The sequence below is a fragment of the Aotus nancymaae genome, unplaced genomic scaffold, assembly GCF_030222135.1.
Source record: "Aotus nancymaae isolate 86718 unplaced genomic scaffold, 86718_ANA_hifiasm-v0.15.2.pri h1tg000003l, whole genome shotgun sequence".
NCBI classification, from domain to species: domain Eukaryota; kingdom Metazoa; phylum Chordata; class Mammalia; order Primates; family Aotidae; genus Aotus; species Aotus nancymaae.
The window spans coordinates 69,531,885-69,550,283 of record NW_026988414.1 but is presented as its reverse complement, the minus strand read 5'-3'; the positions used below and the strand labels follow the sequence as shown (position 1 = coordinate 69,550,283).

At 39.5% G+C, this 18,399-nt stretch overlaps 2 protein-coding genes across 3 annotated transcripts in view; both read right to left on the bottom strand.

Moving 5' to 3' along the window:
- Positions 1–18,399, bottom strand: part of LRRC49 (leucine rich repeat containing 49) — a 139,173-nt gene that overhangs the window by 114,413 nt on the left and 6,361 nt on the right. For both annotated transcript variants that reach the window (XM_012451310.3, XM_012451311.2), the window contains exons 4-5: positions 16,222–16,324; positions 12,204–12,407 (exon numbers count right to left, since the gene is read on the bottom strand). In XM_012451310.3, the coding sequence (XP_012306733.1) occupies positions 12,204–12,407; positions 16,222–16,324 (307 nt within the window). The remainder of the gene's footprint in view (positions 1–12,203; positions 12,408–16,221; positions 16,325–18,399) is intronic.
- On the bottom strand, positions 4,146–6,909 carry LOC110567607 (protein SPT2 homolog). Its single transcript, XM_064376443.1, is given in 1 exon segment — positions 4,146–6,909. A coding segment is annotated over 1 exon segment (2,055 nt). The 5' UTR covers positions 6,790–6,909; the 3' UTR covers positions 4,146–4,734.

The following is an 18,399-nucleotide window of genomic DNA, read 5'->3' as shown; positions in this document are numbered from 1 at the left end:
TGTTGGAGTTGCCTGAACCCAGAAGCTGTGACTGCCCTGAATTTCCATATGTGGTTCTACTGCCTTGGACCAAAAGACAATGCAGACCTTTGTAACATGGAAAGGAGAAAGCTTTTTGAACTTGACCAGCCAGAAGCAAAAAGTCATCCAATACAAATGCATGAAGAAACAGGCAAGCAGATATACTTCCCTCTTTACCAGCATCCTCAGCCAGGTTTGCCTAATGTTCACAAAAGTACTAACTCAGGATAGATTTCCATCTTCACAGCTCATAGAGAGCACTTGGCATTTGTTTTAAGGATCAGACTTGCATTTTTTTTTATTGTACTTTAGGTTCTGGGGCACATGTGTAAATCATGCAGGAGTGTTGCATAGGTACACACATGGCAAGGTGGTTCGCTGCCTCCATTCCCTGTTACCTATATCTGGCATTTCTCCCCATGTTATCCCTCCCCAACCTCCCCACTCCCCGCCGTCCCTCCCCTAACCCCCCCAACAGACCCCAGTGTGTGATGCTCCCTTTCCTGTGTCCATGTGTTCTCATTGCTCAACACCCACCTATGAGTGAGAACATGCAGTGTTTAATTTTCTGTTCTTGTGTCAGTTTGCTGAGAATGATGGTTTCCAGATTCATTCATGTCCCTACAAAGGACACAAACTCATCGTTTTTTATGGCTGCATAGTATTCCATGGTGTATATGTGCCATATTTTCCTTGTCCAGTCTATCATCCATGGGCATTTGGGTTGGTTCCAAGTCTTTGCTATTGTAAACAGTGCTACAATGAACATACGTGTGCATGTGTCTTTATAACAGAATGATTTATAATCCTTTGGGTATATACCCAGTAATGGGATTGCTGGGTCAAATGGAATTTCTATTTCTAGATCCTTGAGGAATTGCCACATTGTCTTCCACAATGGCTGAACTAATTTACACTCCCACCAACAAAATGTAAAAGTGTTCCTATTTCTCCACATCCTCTCCAGAATCTGTTGTCTCCAGATTTTTTAATGATTGCCATTCTAACTAACTGGCATGATGGTATCTCAGTGTGGTTTTGATTTGCATTTCTCTAATGACTGGTGATGATTAGCTTTTTTTCATGTTTGTTGGCCTCACATGTTTTCTTTTGAAAAGTGTCTGTTCATATCCTTTGCCCACTTTTGAATGGGTTTGTTTGTTTTTTTCTTGTAAATCTGTTTTAGTTCTTGGTAGATTCTGGATATTAGCCCTTTGTCAGATGTGTAGATTGCAAAATTTTTTTACCAACCTGTTCGTTGCTGGTTCACTCTAATGATTGTTTCTTTTTTTACCAATCTGTTCGTTGCTGGTTCACTCTAATGATTGTTTCTTTTGCTGTACAGAAGCTCTGGAGTTTAATTTGATTCCCTTTGTCTATTTTGGCTTTTGTTGCCAATGCTTTTGGTGTTTTAGTCATGAAGTCCTTGCCTATGCCTATGTCCTGAATGGTTTGCCTAGGTTTTCTTCTACAGTTTTTATGGTGTTAGGTCTTATGTTTAAGTCTTTAATCCATCTGGAGTTAATTTTAGTGTAAGGTGTCAGGAAGGGGTCCAGTTTGCTTTCTGTACATTGCTAACCAGTTTTCCCAACACCATTTATTAAACAGGGAATTCTTTCCCCATTGCTTGTTTTTGTCAAATTTGTCAAAGATCAGATGGTTGTAGATGTGTGGCATTGCCACTGAGGTCTCTGTTCTGTTCCATTGGTCTATATCTGTCTTTTGGTACCAGTACCATGCTGTTTTGATTACTGTAGCCTTGTAGTATAGTTTGAAATCAGGTAACATGATGCCACCAGCTTTGTTCTTTTTGCTTAGGATTGTCTTGGCTATGTGGGCTCTCTTTTGGTTCCATATGAAGTTTAAGGTGGTTTTTTCCAGTTCTGTCAAGAACGTCATTGGTAGCTTGATGGGGATAGCCTTGAATCTATAAATTACTTTGGGCAGAATGGCCATTTTCATGATATTGATTCTTCCTAACCATGAGCATGGAATGTTTTCCCATCTGTTTGTGTCCTCTCTTATTTCCTTGAGTAGTGGTTCGTAGTTCTCCTTGAAGAGGTCCTTTACATCTTTTGTTAGTTGTATTCCTAGGTATTTATTCTCTTTGTAGCAATTGTGAATGGGAGTTCGCTCTAGATTTGGCTCTCTGTTAGTCTGTTATTGGTGTATAGAAATGCTTGTGATTTTTGCATATTGATTTTGTATGCTGAGACTTTGCTGAAGTTGCTTATCAGTTTCAGGAGATTTTGGGCTGAGATAATGGGGTCTTCTAAATATACAATCATGTCATTTGCAAATAGAGACAATTTTACTTCCTCCTTTCCTAATTGAATATGCTTTATTTCTTTTTCTTGCCTGATTGCTCTGGCTAGAACTTCCAATACTATATTGAATAGGAGTGGTGAGAGAGGGCATCCTTGTCTAGTGCCAGATTTCAAAGGGAACGCTTCCAGTTTTTGCCAATTCAGCATGATATTGGCTGTGGGTTTGTCATGAATAGCTTTTATTATTTTGAGATATGTTCCATGGATACCTAGTTTATCGAGCGTTTTTAGCATAAAGGCTGTTGAATTTTGTCGAAGGCCTTCTGTGCATCTATTGAGATAATCATGTGGTTTTTGTCTTTGGTTCTGTTTATGTGGTGGACTACATTTATAGACTTGTGTATGTTGAACCAGCCTTGCATCCCTGGGATGAAGCCTACTTGATTGTGACAGATAAGCTTTTTGATGTGCTGTTGCAATTGGTTTGCCAGTATTTTATTGAAGATTTTTGCATCTATGTTCATCATGGATATTGGCTTGAAGATTTCTCTTTCTGTTGAGTCTCTGCTGGCTTTTGGTATCAGGATGATGTTGGCCTCATAAAATGATTTGGGACGGATTCCCTCTTTTGGGATTGTTTGGAATAGTTTCAGAAGGAGTGGTACCAACTCCTCTTTGTACGTCTGGTAGAATTCGGCTGTGAACCTGTCTGGACCTGGACTTTTTTTGATTGGTAAGCTATTAATTGTTCTCTCAACTTCAGCCCGTGATATTGGTCTATTCAGGGTTTCAACTTCTTCCTGGTTTAGGATTGGGAAGTTGCAAGTGTCCAGGAATTTATCCATTTCTTCCAGGTTTACTGGTTTATTTGCATAGAGTTCTTTGTAGTAATCTCTGATGGTAGTTTGTATTTCTGTGGAATCAGTGGTGATATCACCTTTATCATTTTTTATTGCATTTTTTTGATTCTTCTCTCTTTTCTTTTTTATTAATCTGGCTAGCAGTCTATTTGTTGATCTTCTCAAAAAACCAGCTCCTGGATTTATTGAGTTTTTGAAGGGGTTTTTGTGTCTCTATCTCCTTCAGTTCTGCTCTGATCTTAGTTATTTCTTGTCTTCTGCTAGCTTTTGAGTTTTTTTGATCTTGTTCCTCTACCTCTTTCCATTTTGATGATAGGGTGTCAATTTTAGATCTTTCCTTGCTTCTTATGTGGGCATTTATTGCTATAAATTTTCCTCTAGACACTGCTTTAAATGTGTCCCAGAGATTTTGGTACATTGTATCTTAATTCTTGTTGGTTTCGAAGAACATCTTTATTTCTGCCTTCATTTCACTGTTCATCCAGTCAACATCCAGGAGTCAGTTGTTCAGTTTCCATGAAGCTGTGCAATTCTCAGTTAGTTTCTTGATCCTGAGTTCTAATTTGATTGCACTGTGGTCTGAGAGACTGTTTGTTATGATTTCCATTCTTTTGCATTTTGCTGAGGAGTGATTTACTTCCAATTACATGGCCAATTTTAGAGCAGGTGCAATGTGGTGCTGAGAATGTATATTCTGTGGATTTGGGATGGAGAGTTCTGTAGATGTGTATTAGGTCCACTTGGTCCAGATCTGAGTTCAAGTCCTGGATATCCTTGTTAATCTTCTGTCTCATTGATCTAATAATGACAGTGGAGTGTTAAAGTCTCCCACTATTATTGTGTGGGAGTCTAAGTCTCTTTGTAGGTCATTAAGAAATTGCTTTATGTATCTGGGTGCTCCTGTATTGGGTGTGTATTTAGGATCGTTAGCTCTTCTTGTTGCATTGATACTTTTACCATTATGTAATGCCCTTCTTTGTCTCTTCATCTTTGTTGGTTTTTTTTTTTTTAATAATACAGAATATAATTTATTCTACTTTGTACTTCAAAGTCACAGGATGACATCCATAAGATAGTTATAAATCCTACTCTACATTTTCAAGTTCTCAATCCATAGATTAGGACAAGTCACTTTATTGCTGGCAACATTCATGGAAGGTCCAGGTTTCTCATAAAAAGACTAAGTTTGATTGGGAGCAGGGCAGTGCCCTACTCACAGATTAGCAGAAGAATTACAGAAGTCAAGAGACAACCTTTTTTTTCCTTTCAAAGTAGCAAAGGAACAATAAAAGATTGGCTAACTGGTGAGTGGCCCCACATTAGAGTGCATAGCTCATCAGGATCAAGGCTGGCATCTGTGAACAGTTAACTTCATAAGAGCACAAGTGGGCATTGTATCATCTGCATTACAGATTTCACCCTGGAAAATATCTGAAAATATTTTACGCTCAAATGACAGCCTGCAAATAACAGTATGCATTCCTTCTCCTTGAGTACCAAAGTATAAATCTAAAATGATAAGGGGGCTTCAGTCTGAAGGCAGGAAATCCTTGCAGCAGAGAATTTCACAAAAATAAAAGCAGCTGCTAACGCCTCTTCAGCTTCTTGGCCCTTCGACGTTGCATTTCTTCTTCTTCACGTCTCATTTCCTCTAAGTCCTCTTGCATACCTAGTCTTAAGCTCTTTGCTTCTTCCTTCTGCTGCTCTTTCCAACTACTTTCCATGTAACGTAAGGCATAATCACTTTCATCTTTGTATTTTTTTCGGTCATAACCAAAGATTTCTCTAATGTGCTTGGATATTTCTTCCTGAGGCTCTCCTTCATCTTCGATAAAATCTTCCATTTCAGAGTCGTATTCATCATCGTCATCTTCCTCTTCATAGTCTCGCTGCCTTTTGTAACCAGTAGGGAAGGGAAGCCTTTGAGGACCTTGGGTAGATCTGTAGCCAGATAGGGGAGGCTTCATTCCATTCATCTGTCCATTGCTGGACCGGCTAATGATATTCTTGTAAGAAATTGTTTCTGAGACAACAGTACACTTAGGCTTTATGGTGGGACCTGAGCTACTAACTGTTCGTCCAGGTCCCAAGCTACTCACTGGTCTTCCTGGGACTGAACTACTGACAGTCCGTCCAACTGGAATTGAGCTACTTATGGATCTCCCCAGGCCACTGACTGACTGCCCAGGTGGGCCTGAGCCACTCACTGGTCGTCGAAGTTCATGTGGACTGCTCATAGGCCGCCCAGGGCCACGAGAGCTACCCAACGGTCTTGCAGAACTACCTGAACCACTGATAGGTCACCCAGGGCCACTTGAGCTGCTTGCAGGTTGTCCAGGGCCACATGTACCAGTGACTGTCTGCCCAGAGGGATGTGAGCCATTGGTTGGCTTCTTGGACCCACTGATTGATCGCTCAGGTCCTGAGCTGGAGCTGCCATTCTGGCGCCTGCGCACAGGGCCAGAACTAATTGTGGGCCGAGCAACCCCTGTGCTGGGCTGCCCAGGGGCTGAGCTAGAGCTGCTGCCTGGCTGCTTGACACCTGGACTCTTAGCCTTATTGTGTGGGGTGACCATGGGCCCAGGCCTGGAATGGCTAGGATGGGACGGAGATTTTTTGGCTTTGTGCTCCATAGCAGATTTCTGAGTCCTGCTAGCAGAAGTCTTTGGGATACTTGGTGAACAGGCGCTGGAATGAGGCTTTCCAGCTCCATTGAAAACAGGTCTGTCATGAACCTCACGAAGTAAGGGTTGGGAGCTATTGCCAGATCCTGCCTTGATCCTCTCTTCTGGCATGGATTTGGATGAAGACAAAGCTAAGTGCTTCTCATTGGCCATGCTGGGTCTTGATTTCTTCTCAGTATGAGGAAGGGGCATTCCTTTGGAAGAAGGATGCCTGTCTCCAGAACCTTTGCTAAGTTTTGTGCCCACACTTTCTTTCTGAGAGGGTGTCTTTTTGGACACAGTTGGAGGTAGTTTAGCATCTGTCTCAAGTTTTTTTCTCCTATGCTTTCGTTCAAGGAATTCTCGCTCCCTAAGTTCTTCTGCAGTCATAGGTCGCTCTTCTGATTTCTTCACTACCTTGATTTCCACTGGTTCAAACTGCTTTTTCTCAGCCAGTCTGAGTAAATCAGTGAAGTTCATGGGTGGTGGGGCACTTTTAAGGGGGACCTTTGGTTTGCTCTCAACTTTGGGAGGTTCTTGCTCTTCCTCATACTCCTGCTCTGACTCTGCATGATTGTATTCAAGGAATTCATTCTCTTCTTCCATTTCATACTCTCCGTCGGTTCCTTGGCTGGTACGGCTTTCCATCGCCTGCCTCTTCTTTGACTTTTCCTCAATAGGGATCCCATCATAACCATGGAAATTATCCTTTGTCCTCTTGGCCATAGCTCTTGCTTTCTTGTCATGTTTGAGCTCAATTCGCTTTTTCACTAGTTCTTCTTTTCTCCTTTTCTCCTCTAAGGCTTTTTGCCTGAGCTCCTCTTCTTTCCTTTTAAGAAATGCTTGTACAGCTGCTGATTGGACACCTTTAACTTTTGGGTCTTTTTTTGGAGGCCCCACTGCCAAACTATACCTTTTCGGCACATTGTTGACACCTTGTCCCTTGGAAGCTATCAGGAGAATTTCTCTGAAGTCCATGTTGGGCCGAGGCGGGAGAGACTAGGGCCAGGCACTCGGAAAGGACTGACAGCACACCTAACCGAGGCACCCAGCTACAGCCAAGTGCACTGCCTCGGCAGTCCCACTCCCACCCCACCTCTACCCTTTGTTGGTTTAAAGTCCATTTTATAAAAGACTAGGATTGCAATTCCTGCTTTTTTTTTTTTTTTTTTTTTTGAGTCAATGTGTGTCCCTGCACATGAGATAGGTTTCCTGAATATAGCACACCAATGGGTCTTGACTTTTTATACAATTTGCCAATCTGTGTTTATCCAGTCGACATTGATTGGGGCATATAGCCTATTTAAATTTAAGGTTAATATTGTTATGTGTGAATTTCATCCTGCCATTTTGATGCTAGCTGGTTGTTTTGCCTGTTAGTGGATGCAGTTTCTTCATTGTGTCAATGTCTTTACCATTTGGTACATTTTTGGAGTGGCTGGTACCGGTTGTTCCTTTCCATGTTTAGTGCTTCTTTCAGGAGTTCTTGTAAGGCAGGCCAGGTGGTGATGAAATCTCTCAGAAATTGCTTGTCCACAAAGGATTTTATTTCTCCTTTGCTTATGAAGCTTAGTTTGGCTGGATATGAAATTCTAGGTTGAAAGTTCTTTTCTCTAAGGATGTTGAATATTGCCCCCGCCCACCTTCTGGCTTGTAGGGTTTCTGCCAAGAGATCCTCTGTGAGTTTGCGGGTAATCTGACCTTTCTCTCTGGCTGCCCTTAGCATTTTTCCTTCATTTGAACCCTGGTGAATCTGACGATTATGTGCCTTGGGGTTGCTCTTCTTGAGGAATATCTTTGTGGTGTTCTCTGTATTTCCTGGACTTGAATGTTGGCCTGCCTTGCTAGGTTGGGGAAGTTCTCCTGGGTAATATCCTGAAGAGTATTTTCCAGCTAGGATTCATTCTCCCCATCACATTCAGGTACACCTATCAAAGGTAGATTAGGTCTTTTCACATAATCCATATTTCTTGAAGGCTTTGTTCATTTCTTTTTACTCTTTTTTCTCTAATCTTGCCTTCTCATTTTATTTCATTGAGTTGATCTTCACCCTCTGATATCCTTTCTTCTGCTTGTTCGATTTGGCTGTTGAAATTTATGTATGCTTCACAAAGTTCTCATGCTGTGTTTTTCAGCTCCATCAAGTCATTTATGTTCTTCTCTAAGATGGTTTTTCTAGTTAGCATTTTGTCTAACCTTTTTTCAAGGTTGTTAGTTTCTTTGCATTGGGTTAGAACATGTTCTTCTAGCTCAGAGAAGTTTGTTATTATCCACCTTCTGAAGGCTGCTTCTGTCAGTTCATCAGACTTATTCTCTATCCAGCTTTCTTCCCTTGCTGGTGAGGAGTTGTGATCCCTTGGAGAAGAGGCATTCTGGTTTTTGGTATTTTCATCCTTTCTGTACTGGTTTCTTCCCATCTTTATGGATTTATCTACCTGTGGTCTTGTAGTTGGTGACTTTGGATGGGGTCTCTGAGTGGACATCCCTTTTGTTGATGTTGAAGCTATTTCTTTGTTTTTTAGTTTCCCTTCTAACACTCAGGCCCCTCTGCTGCAGGACTGCTGGAGGTCCACTCCAGATCCTGCTTGCCTGGGAACCACCCATGGGGGCTGCAGAACAGTAAAGGTTGCTGCCAGTTTCTTCTTCTGTTATTTTTGTCCCACCAGATGTCCGCCAGAGCTCTCCATTATGAGGTGCCTCTTTGGACATACGGGGGTCAGGGAGCCACTTGAAGAGATAATCTGTCCCTTATCAGAGCTTAAGTGCAAAACTGTGAGCTCCCTTGTTCCGTTCAGAGCTGCTGGGCAGGTACATTTAAGTCTGCTGCAGTGGAACTCATAACCACTTCTTTTCCCAGGTGCTCTGTCCTGGGAAAGTGGGGCTTTATTTATAAGTTCCTGATGTCCTGCTGCCTTTTTTCAGAGATGCCCTGCCCAGCAAGGAAGTAGTCTAGTGACAGTCTGCCAGAAGAGGCATTGCTGAGTTGCTGAGGGCTCTGCCCAGCTGCTGTGTAAACTTCCTAGTGGTTTTGTTTACAGAGGTACAGTTAGAACTGCCTCGGTAATGGAGGTCTGCCTCGGTAATGGAGGTCTGCCTCAGTAATGGCAGTCTGCCCCAGTAATGGCAGTCTGCCTCAGTAATGGCGGATTGTCTTGGTAATGGCACACTGCCTCAGTAATGGTGGACTTCCTCAGTAATGGTGGACTTCCTCGGTAGTGGCAGACTGCCTCAGTAGTGGTGGACTGCCTCGGTAACAGCAGACACGCCCTTCCCCCAACAGAGCTCGACTGTCCAGGGTCTAGCTACGCTTGCTGCAAAACCGTCAATCCAGAGCATTTCAGATTGCTGGTCTTTGTGAGGGTGGGACCTGCCAAGCAAGACCACCTGGTTCCCTGCTTTCAGTCCCCTCTTTTTCAGTTGAATGGGTGGCTCTGTCTCCCAGGTGTTCCGGGCACCAGTTGAAATGGCTGCCCAGATTTGTGTAAGATTTTGTGCGGAAACCCATGGTGCCAGCTGAAACAGCCATGCTGGAAACTCATGGCACTTTTTGGCCCAGGAATCTCCTGGTCTATGGGCAGTAAAAACTGCAGGAGAAGCGCAGTATCTGAACCGGAGTGCTGGAGTGGAAGGAAAAGCCCACAGTGACCTCCGTTGGGTAAGGAGGGGGGTCTTCTGGGAATTGCACTTCCCAAGTGAGGCAGTTCCCTACTCTGCCTCGGCTTGCCCTTCTTGGGTTACACCCACTGTGCAACCAGTCCCATTGAGATGCACCTGGTACCTCATTTGGAAATGTGATGATCACTCTCCCTCTGTGTTGCTCTTGCTGGGAAGTGCACTTCAGAGCTGTTCCTATTTGGCCATCTTGGCTAGGAACCACCAGACTTGCATTTTACTGATACTTCAAACATGCAATGGGGGGAATATGGAAAGTTATCTTCTGACTCTTTTTTTTTTTGATTCAAGAACACTAATAGTTCTAGAACTGTTCAACAGCTATTCCTTTACGTGAAAAATAAAATAAGACTAAAACCAAACAAATAACAAATTAAAAAGATGGAGGAGTAGAAAGAGTAAGAAGGGACAGCATTAGATAGCTTTTACTTCACTAACATAATGATATAGTAGAAAGGCATTAAGTATCTTAGAGTTGAAAGAACAAAAAGACCTTAAATAAAATCAGAAGCTTAGACAGACCAGTGCTTCAAGGCACAAGTTATCAAAAACAAAAACAACAACTTAAAGGGTTAACTCTAAGAAGCAAAGAAGCTGAAAAGTACAAGTAGGAAAACAGAATAGATGGAAAGATGACTTAAAAATAGTAGGAGCCAGGCACAGCTCTTAAATACTACAGAAAGTGATTTTAAATATTACTAAAAAATATTAACTCGAGAACTAAAAGCAGGGAATAATGACCATGGTATTAAAGAATAATTATAAGTGAGGCAAAGAAATCAGTAACTCCGAGAATTTCTGGGCAAGAGAATAGGGAGACTAGGGAATGCCATAAATGTATGAAAAGTTATCTTCCCTTCTCACTTTACTCAGTGAACTGCTCTGGCGGCATACCCTTATTGTATAGATTTTGCATACATCTAACTTTGCAAAAGTATGAGAAGCTACTCTCTGAGGTCACTTCAAGCTCTAATACTCTATGATTCTACAGTCTCCCTGCTACGGTTTGCATATTTGACCCCACCGAACATCATGTTAAAATTTGATCCCCAATGGGTCAGGCCTAATAGCTACATAAACAGGCTAAGATAATCTCCAAATTTGCTCAGACTACATAATGCTTAGCTTAACACTTGGACTAATTGTGGATAATAAACTACACTGATAGGAGCCTTCCTAGAAACCATGAAGAACAGACAAGAGCCTAGAACTCTGGGACATGATATTGAGAAAAGTATCTTATATTATCACTGGGTAGTGAGAATAAAGATAGTCAAGGCTCAGTACACAATACCCCAACTATGGCACACTGGCATACTGAGTAATTTAAACAGAAGAAAATTGAGGAAATTATATAAGGAAGAAGCTCACTCTCTGACCTTCTCCCACCTTTCTCCCCTGAGGCCATAAAAAGAATTCTCTGATCTATCTTCCAGATAGACAGAATTATCTGATCTGTCCCTTCCCTTTTAGGGTATAGGGTAGGATTCCTCTGGAATGAGGGTCTTATGACCCTCATGGAAGGAAGCAACAGAAATAAAATACATAATATAACCCAAAAAGGGAAATGAAGACAGAGTCACCAAGAAGAATCTGAACAAACAGGCCTTGCTAAGTTTTCCCAGTTTATTACCATTAGATCATACCTTATTTTGTCCAATCATACTGTCCACTTGTTATCAAATCTAAGCATAAAAATACAGTTTTCCTGAGGCAGGAGAATTGCTTGAACCCAGGAGGCAGAGGTTGCAGTGAGCCGAACTGCACCATTGCACTCCAGCCTGGGTAATAACAGCGAAACTCCATCTCGAAAAAAAAAAATTAAAAAATACAGTTTTCCTTGTTTGAGAGGGTATTCATTTTTAAGGGCTCTTGTGCCATGTAAAAGTTGTATTAAATAAATTTTTAATGCTTTTCTCTTGTTAATATGTCTTTGTTATAGAGTGTCAGACATGAACCTTGAGATGGGTGAGGAAAAGATACTACTTTTTTTCCCTGCAAGGAGTAATCCAAGATCCATGCTGAGGTGGGAGGCAGGAAAAGATGAGGGAGAAGAACCTAGCCTGGTTATAATGCTATATCTAAACGTCCTAATTTGATAATATAAAAATCATTTTTCAGTTTTACTATACAGCCCTTCTTTGTAGGCATTGCAAAAGCTATCCAGTAAAATAGAATGAAAAGTTGTGAATGACTCTCAAAGAAATGTGTCATGAACTGTATAGCTGCATTACATAATAGAGTTGTATAAAAGGAACTGGGGAAGTTCATATAGGATGTAATGTTAGATACAAACTGAAACTACCATCTGAAAAAGAATCAATTTGTGATTTGATCATCACAAAGTATAGAGTGTCTACCCTCAGTCAAACACCAGAAAGAGTCACAAGTGAAACACATAAGCCTAAAGTGAATACACATGCTTAAACTAAGTTCTAAGAAAATAAAATCAAGGCCAAAGTCTGCTATTTACTTCCCTATAAGATATGGCACTGGAAAGCAATGGAAGTAAAATTAAAATACATAATAAATGTTATTTGAATCTCATGAAACAAATTACAACTGAATCTTAATCCATTCAAATAATCTTCAAAAATTTTTAGCCTATTCATTTCTTAAGTATTATTCAATTCTAAGTTGTCATCTAAACACCATAGGACTCCACATTAATCCTATACATAACATTAGGCTACAAACAAAAACTGCTCTACAAAGAATACCTGTTTTTCCCCAACAGAAGGACACGAAGGCATCTCAGAGTAGAAAGCCCACTAATTTCTTCGATCTGGTTATCGCATAAATCCAAGGATATTAACTTCTGTAGGTTAGAAAGATTTTGTATCCGAGTTATAAAATTATGTTGGAAGTTCAACAAACGAAGGTGTTCTTCCCCTTTGATGACAGGACATACAGTAAGTTTTTGTCTAGGAAAAAATTTAAAAAGTTAATTAGGTTATGATTCAGCTGCCTACCACCTCTTACAAATATTATTAGTAGTATCTTTGTGCTCTCATTCTGTGAGGAGAAAAAAATAAGTTGGACTACTTCCAACTCCCATGAATTAAGTGACTTATATTTAATTATAAATCATTCACAAAAAAGTCAATAGACTTTGACAGTGTTTATTATTAAAATTATGTCTAAGCTCTTATTGTATTAAAGAAAAACCTCAAACATAAGTTATTTCACATGAAATTGACTTAACATGAGAAAACATTCAACCTAATTGCTTTTTGTGATAGAGGTTTAAATGGCTGAAAGAGTCTTGTCTCATAACCAGACAAATGCCCTTGGCATCAATCCACTGATGTAACAACTGCCCAGGCAACTAAGTCATCAGAGTTAAAAACATATAAAAGGGTCTCTCAGAGAATCACAGGCTCTTGAGCTGGATGACATGTTCAAAAGAGCAAGAAATTCAGCCATCTACAATTCACTTTGATTAAAAAAAAAAAAATCATCCCAAGATCCATTAATGGCAAGGTGGTCCTTACTTAACATTTCCTCAGAAACTAAGATTTTAAGTATATGTGTACATGCTCAACACTTTGAACTTTGCAGAGCATTTAGAGTGCTACAGGGTAGGATGAAACCTTAAAAATATATGCTTTCAGTTGTATTTTAAACAGTAAGCCATAGGCCAGGCACAATGGCTCATACCTGTAATTCCAGAACTCTGGGAGGCCGAGGTGGGTGGATCATCTGAGGTCAGGAATTTGAGACCATCCTGACCAACATGGAGAAACCCTGTCTCTACTAAAAGTACAAAATTAGCCAGGCGTGGTGGCACATGCCTGTAATCCTAGCTACTTGGGAGGCTGAGGCAGGAGAATCACTTGAACCCAGGAGGCGGAGGTTGCAGTGAGCCAAGATCACACCATTGCACCCCAGGCTGGGCAACAAGAGTGAAACTGTCTCAAAAAAAAAAAAAAAGAAAAGAAAAGAAAAGAAAACCAGTAAGCGTCTATTATGCAAAATGCTATAATGTATTACAGGTGAAGTAAATGAGTTCAGGGCCCTTTAAGAATTCTAGTAGTAAAATAATAGGGGCTGACAGGAGGTCCTGAGTGATTCTACTCCAAGGGGTTAAAAGGAGTCTTCAAAGGAAATACAGCTCTATCTGGGTGTGAACAACTCTAATAGGGAAGTTTATTAGAAATACTCTCTTTCAGTAGAAATCAAGTTAATGTAAGCTTTAAAGAAAATAAATCAGTGTTACTAGCATAAGTGAAACTATGAAAATGATCAGAATCTTCCTGATAAAGAGAAAAAAGAATGATTTGCAGAAAAAAAATAACTGAATATTAGTGGCTAACAAAGATATGATGTTTAAAAATATAGATCCTAAAGAAACCTATTTAAGATAGCAGAAAGAAAAAGAAACTTGGGGCAATATTTTGATGTGTGGTTAATATTTATAATTAATTTCATATATTCAATTATTTTATCACAGAATATTTAAAATTCATTTCATACATTCAATCATTTTATCACAGTATTTATCCAACTATTTTATCACAACTGTGATAAATGAATAAACTTAGCATATAAATTATAAATTAATAAATTGTAAGTATTCTACCTTAAAATTTGTATCTTTGTGCATCAGCTTAGTAAAAACTTTAAATCATCTCACTTCTCCTGCTTCAGTCTTTTTCTTTTTCTCTTAAACTTACTGATATTCCCCAACTTCTATTTCATCCAATTCTTGAATCAGTCATGACTAAGAAAGGAAAATAACCTCCATCCTCCCTCTTACATAAGCTACAGTAGCTTGAAATAAAGTCACCTTCTCTGATTCTAAACACAGTGGTTAAGTCCCAGTGCCAAGGCTCACTTATATCCCACTTAACCCCACAAACCCCTGTCACTCCACCAAAACAAGCAAGCAAACATACATAATAACCAGAGGCCCAGTGCCCTCAAGGGAAGTTCCTAGGCCTACAAAACTCTTGAGTTGCTACACCTCCTATCCCATTACTGATACATCTATTGGACTAGGCCTTTGCTTCTGTGTTTCCTTATTGGTGCTGATAGGCCTGGTATTCCAGGCCTAACCTAACTCCCAAAATAGCTAGAGCCTAGCTCTTCCAAGCAGTTCTTCTCAGGGTTGGATTCTACTCTTGACCCCTCAGTCTCCTAGTTAGGAAGCTACACAGCATGGCAGATCTGCCTTTGGAAGTCACTGACGCTACTCACTGGCTCTCAAAAATCATCCCTGAGTTAGTTCCTAGCTTCTAGCCAAACTTTCTTGACTGTCCATCCTGGCTCTTGTCAAACTGTGCCTAACTTTATGATATCTTTGTGATTCTGCCAGTTCACAACCAACTTTTGAAGCGGAATCAGTTCTCTTAATCTTGATTTTCTTGATAAGCAAGTCTCCGCCTGATCAAAGTTTGCTTCTCCACCCCAGAGGCCCATGCTGTTAAGGACTCATCTTTACAACTGCCTGAGTCACCCCAAGCTACAAAGAAAGTGCCTAACTTGTTACTGGCTCCTGCTAATATCAAGTAACATGAAACCGAAGGACTGAGGTATTATTTTTGGCCAGTCTTTTAAATAGTAAGAGAAAAGTTATAAAAATCCCTTAAAACATTAAAATGATATCATGAAAGCTATAAATATTAGACAGCATTCTCAGAAACCATTTATACTGCAAAGACGTCATGAGAGATACTGCCCTTCAGTGTTAGTTTGCCTACAAAAGAACATGTTAGAACCTCCAGCAGTTTTTCCCAACTATAAACACAGATAGTTCAATATAATTTGTTGTCAGGCGTGCACTGCTAAGCTAAAGGTATGCACAACAGAGATGTTTTTTCTCTGCCGGTTGTGCCACTGGGGTAGAGGTTGGGATCCTTCATACACCATTCTACTGTGGATAGTTTCCTAGATGTGAAGACGGGGATCAAGTTCTAAATGCATTTGTTCACTTGAAAAAATTGTATCGAGAGCCTGTTTTGTACCAGGTTCTGTTCTAGATATCAAGAATACAGAACTGAACAAAAATTTCTGGGCTTATGGAACCTGTATTCTAGTAGGAGACAGACAATAAACATAAGTAAATAGTTATTATGTTATAGGGTAATAAATGCTAAGAAGAAAAATAATAAAACCAGAGAAGGGAGCTGGAGACTAAAGTGTGAAAGGGGTTGCAATGTTGGAGAGGATGGCCAGAGAAAATCATCCCTGAAATGATGACATTTGAGTGAAGACCTGAAGGTGGTAAGGGAATGAGCCTAGAGATATGAGGAGGAACAGCATTCCAGGCAGCTAGTACCAAATTCCTGAGGTATAATCATTCTTGGTGCATTTGAGGAACAGCAAGGAGGCAGGTATGGTTCGAGCAATGACTGAAGGAGAGTGTAGGAAGAGATAAAGCCAATGAAGTAACAGGAAACTAAACTAGATAGGGCCCAGGAAGCTCATGTGAGGATTATATTACAGTTTTTTTCTATATTGAAATCCATTTTCATCAATGTCGTATTTTAGAATTGCTATAGTACTCTTGTAGAGTATACTCAAGCTCTTTTATATTACATAGATATAAAATTCCTCACCATACCTCTGGAAGGAGAAGCAAAACATTGGTTAAAAAAAAAAAAATGATTTTATCTAGGTAGAAGAATTGAATAACTGGGGAAGAGGAGGAAGGAGGGAGACTTGCGTCTTTCAAATCTTGTACCACGTCTATGTATTACCTAGTCAAAAAAAGAAAAGAAAAGAAATTGTCCTCACCTTTCTAGGCTCAACCTGTCTGAGTAAAGAATTTTCTCTTCAGAAGAACGTTGAAGAATAGGAAATGATGACAATGATGAGCTCACCAAATTAATATGATCACCTATTAAAAATGATATACAAATTACTTAATTAAGAAAAACCTTCAAAGTCTTGAAACTAAAGTCACCTCATATTTGGAGAATTTTGGCACCTATAGATATCGTATCTAGAAAGTATAGTTTTTATAGCTCTCCATATTTGAAATTACTAAGTTGAATTTGTTTCTTTCCTCCTTAAACCTAAACTATGTGTTCCATATATGCCAAATAATGTTTCCCTTGCTTTACAGATTGGTTGAAAGTACAGAACTACTCCAGTGCTATCTTTATACCTTTGTAATCCTGACTCCTTAAGTTTTAGCTCTCTTATAACTAAGATGATAGTCCCTGATTACCAGATACATTGAGGCCAGCACTATGACAGCCCTGCCGAATTCTGGACTTTGAAGGTGTCTTAATGGAAGAATCTCGAAATGCTGATAAGGAGCTCGTGGCAGTTTTCATTTCCAGCCCATCTAGTTCTGTCACATTTGTTGTGGATGAGATGCATGATGATTTATTACAAGGTGAAGGACTTATCACTCTTCTGTCTCCTTCAAAATATCAAAAGATTTATCACAAAACTACCTAATACATGACTTGAAGGACTTATCACTCTTCTGTCTCCTTCAAAATATCAAAAGATTTATCACAAAACTACCTAATACATGACTTTACTATAGGTTTACTACAGGAAATACACAAAAAGTAGTTTTGGATAGCAGATGTAAACCTCATATCATCTCTTTCTTTGTATGTTCAGCCACTGTTAGTAAAGAATATTGTCAAGACACCAAAGTGCATGTCAGTAAATCTAGTATACTTGTAGTTAGGGTCCACAGGGTATATGACGCCCCTCTAAGGTTTATAGGCTGTTTGTTAGATGGTGTCCTTGCCATTATGTAGCTTTCAATCTAGCAGACTAAAATTAATAAATACACATATGAAATTCATAAATAGAACAACACACATAAATGCAGAATAAAAAGAATACCTACTTATAAATTTGCATATAAGTGTGTCTGGTAATTTTTTACTTAATGAAAGTGGATACAGATGGGTCTGGTGGGAGGAACATTAAGACATTTTCTAAAGAACCAGGAGAATGTAAATGGTCAAGAAGAAACGATGAGGAGTTCCAGAAATGAGGTAAGATTTGAGTAATGGGTCAAATGTCACAGTTTGAATGCCAGAAGAAATCTACCATCTTTTCCTCTATAAAAAGAAAGTCTTCTGAAAGCAGCAATGGATATTGAAATGCTTGAAGGGAGCAATAAGTGTAACAGTAAAATAGAACCTGAAGTTTCCACAGAATTCTGCCGTTGAAACTAACAAAAAGATGAAAACCAAATCTAGAAAGCTAACCTACTCTTTGGGAGGTCACCAGACAATATAATGACAACTTAAAATCAAGTTGCATATAAATCATATTAAAAAGCTATAAGGTCATCGCATTTGCTAGCTTCTTCAGGTCTGTAAGGCATAAACTGAAGTATCTCACACCTTATTTCTTGAACAAAATAATCAGTGCTCACATCTCACTTTTCTGAATATTATGAAATATCAAGATAATAATGATGTTCTGGAGCATCAGCATGCAGAATTGACACCATATTCACCAATGAACTGATTTCCTGGCATGACCACATGCTATCAGGATACCTAAGCAGCCACAAGTCAGAAAGTTGATTTGGAAATCAAGTCAAGATGGTTAAAAAAACAAAAACAAAACAAACAGAAACCATTCTAAAGACTGACTGCAGTCTAAGAATTAACTAAGTAAAGATTAATTGGTCAACTAAAGATAAAAAATTGAAAAACTCCAAGCAGCAGTCAACCTCAGTTTCTCTTGTTAGCATCAGTTAGGTTTTTTGAATTATTTTGTTAAGCTTCAAGGCAATCCTCAATTTTTAAGAGGCAGATTTAAACTTTATAAGACTTGAGATACAGAGGCAATAATCAAAGATTAAATTTAATTTACACCCAGCAAATAGAGGAATTTTATTCTCAAACTTTCTAGCTCTTTTTAGATACAGAAGTCATAATCACTATCAGCATGATGAACTTACTATCAATGTGATATACTGCTTACAATAAA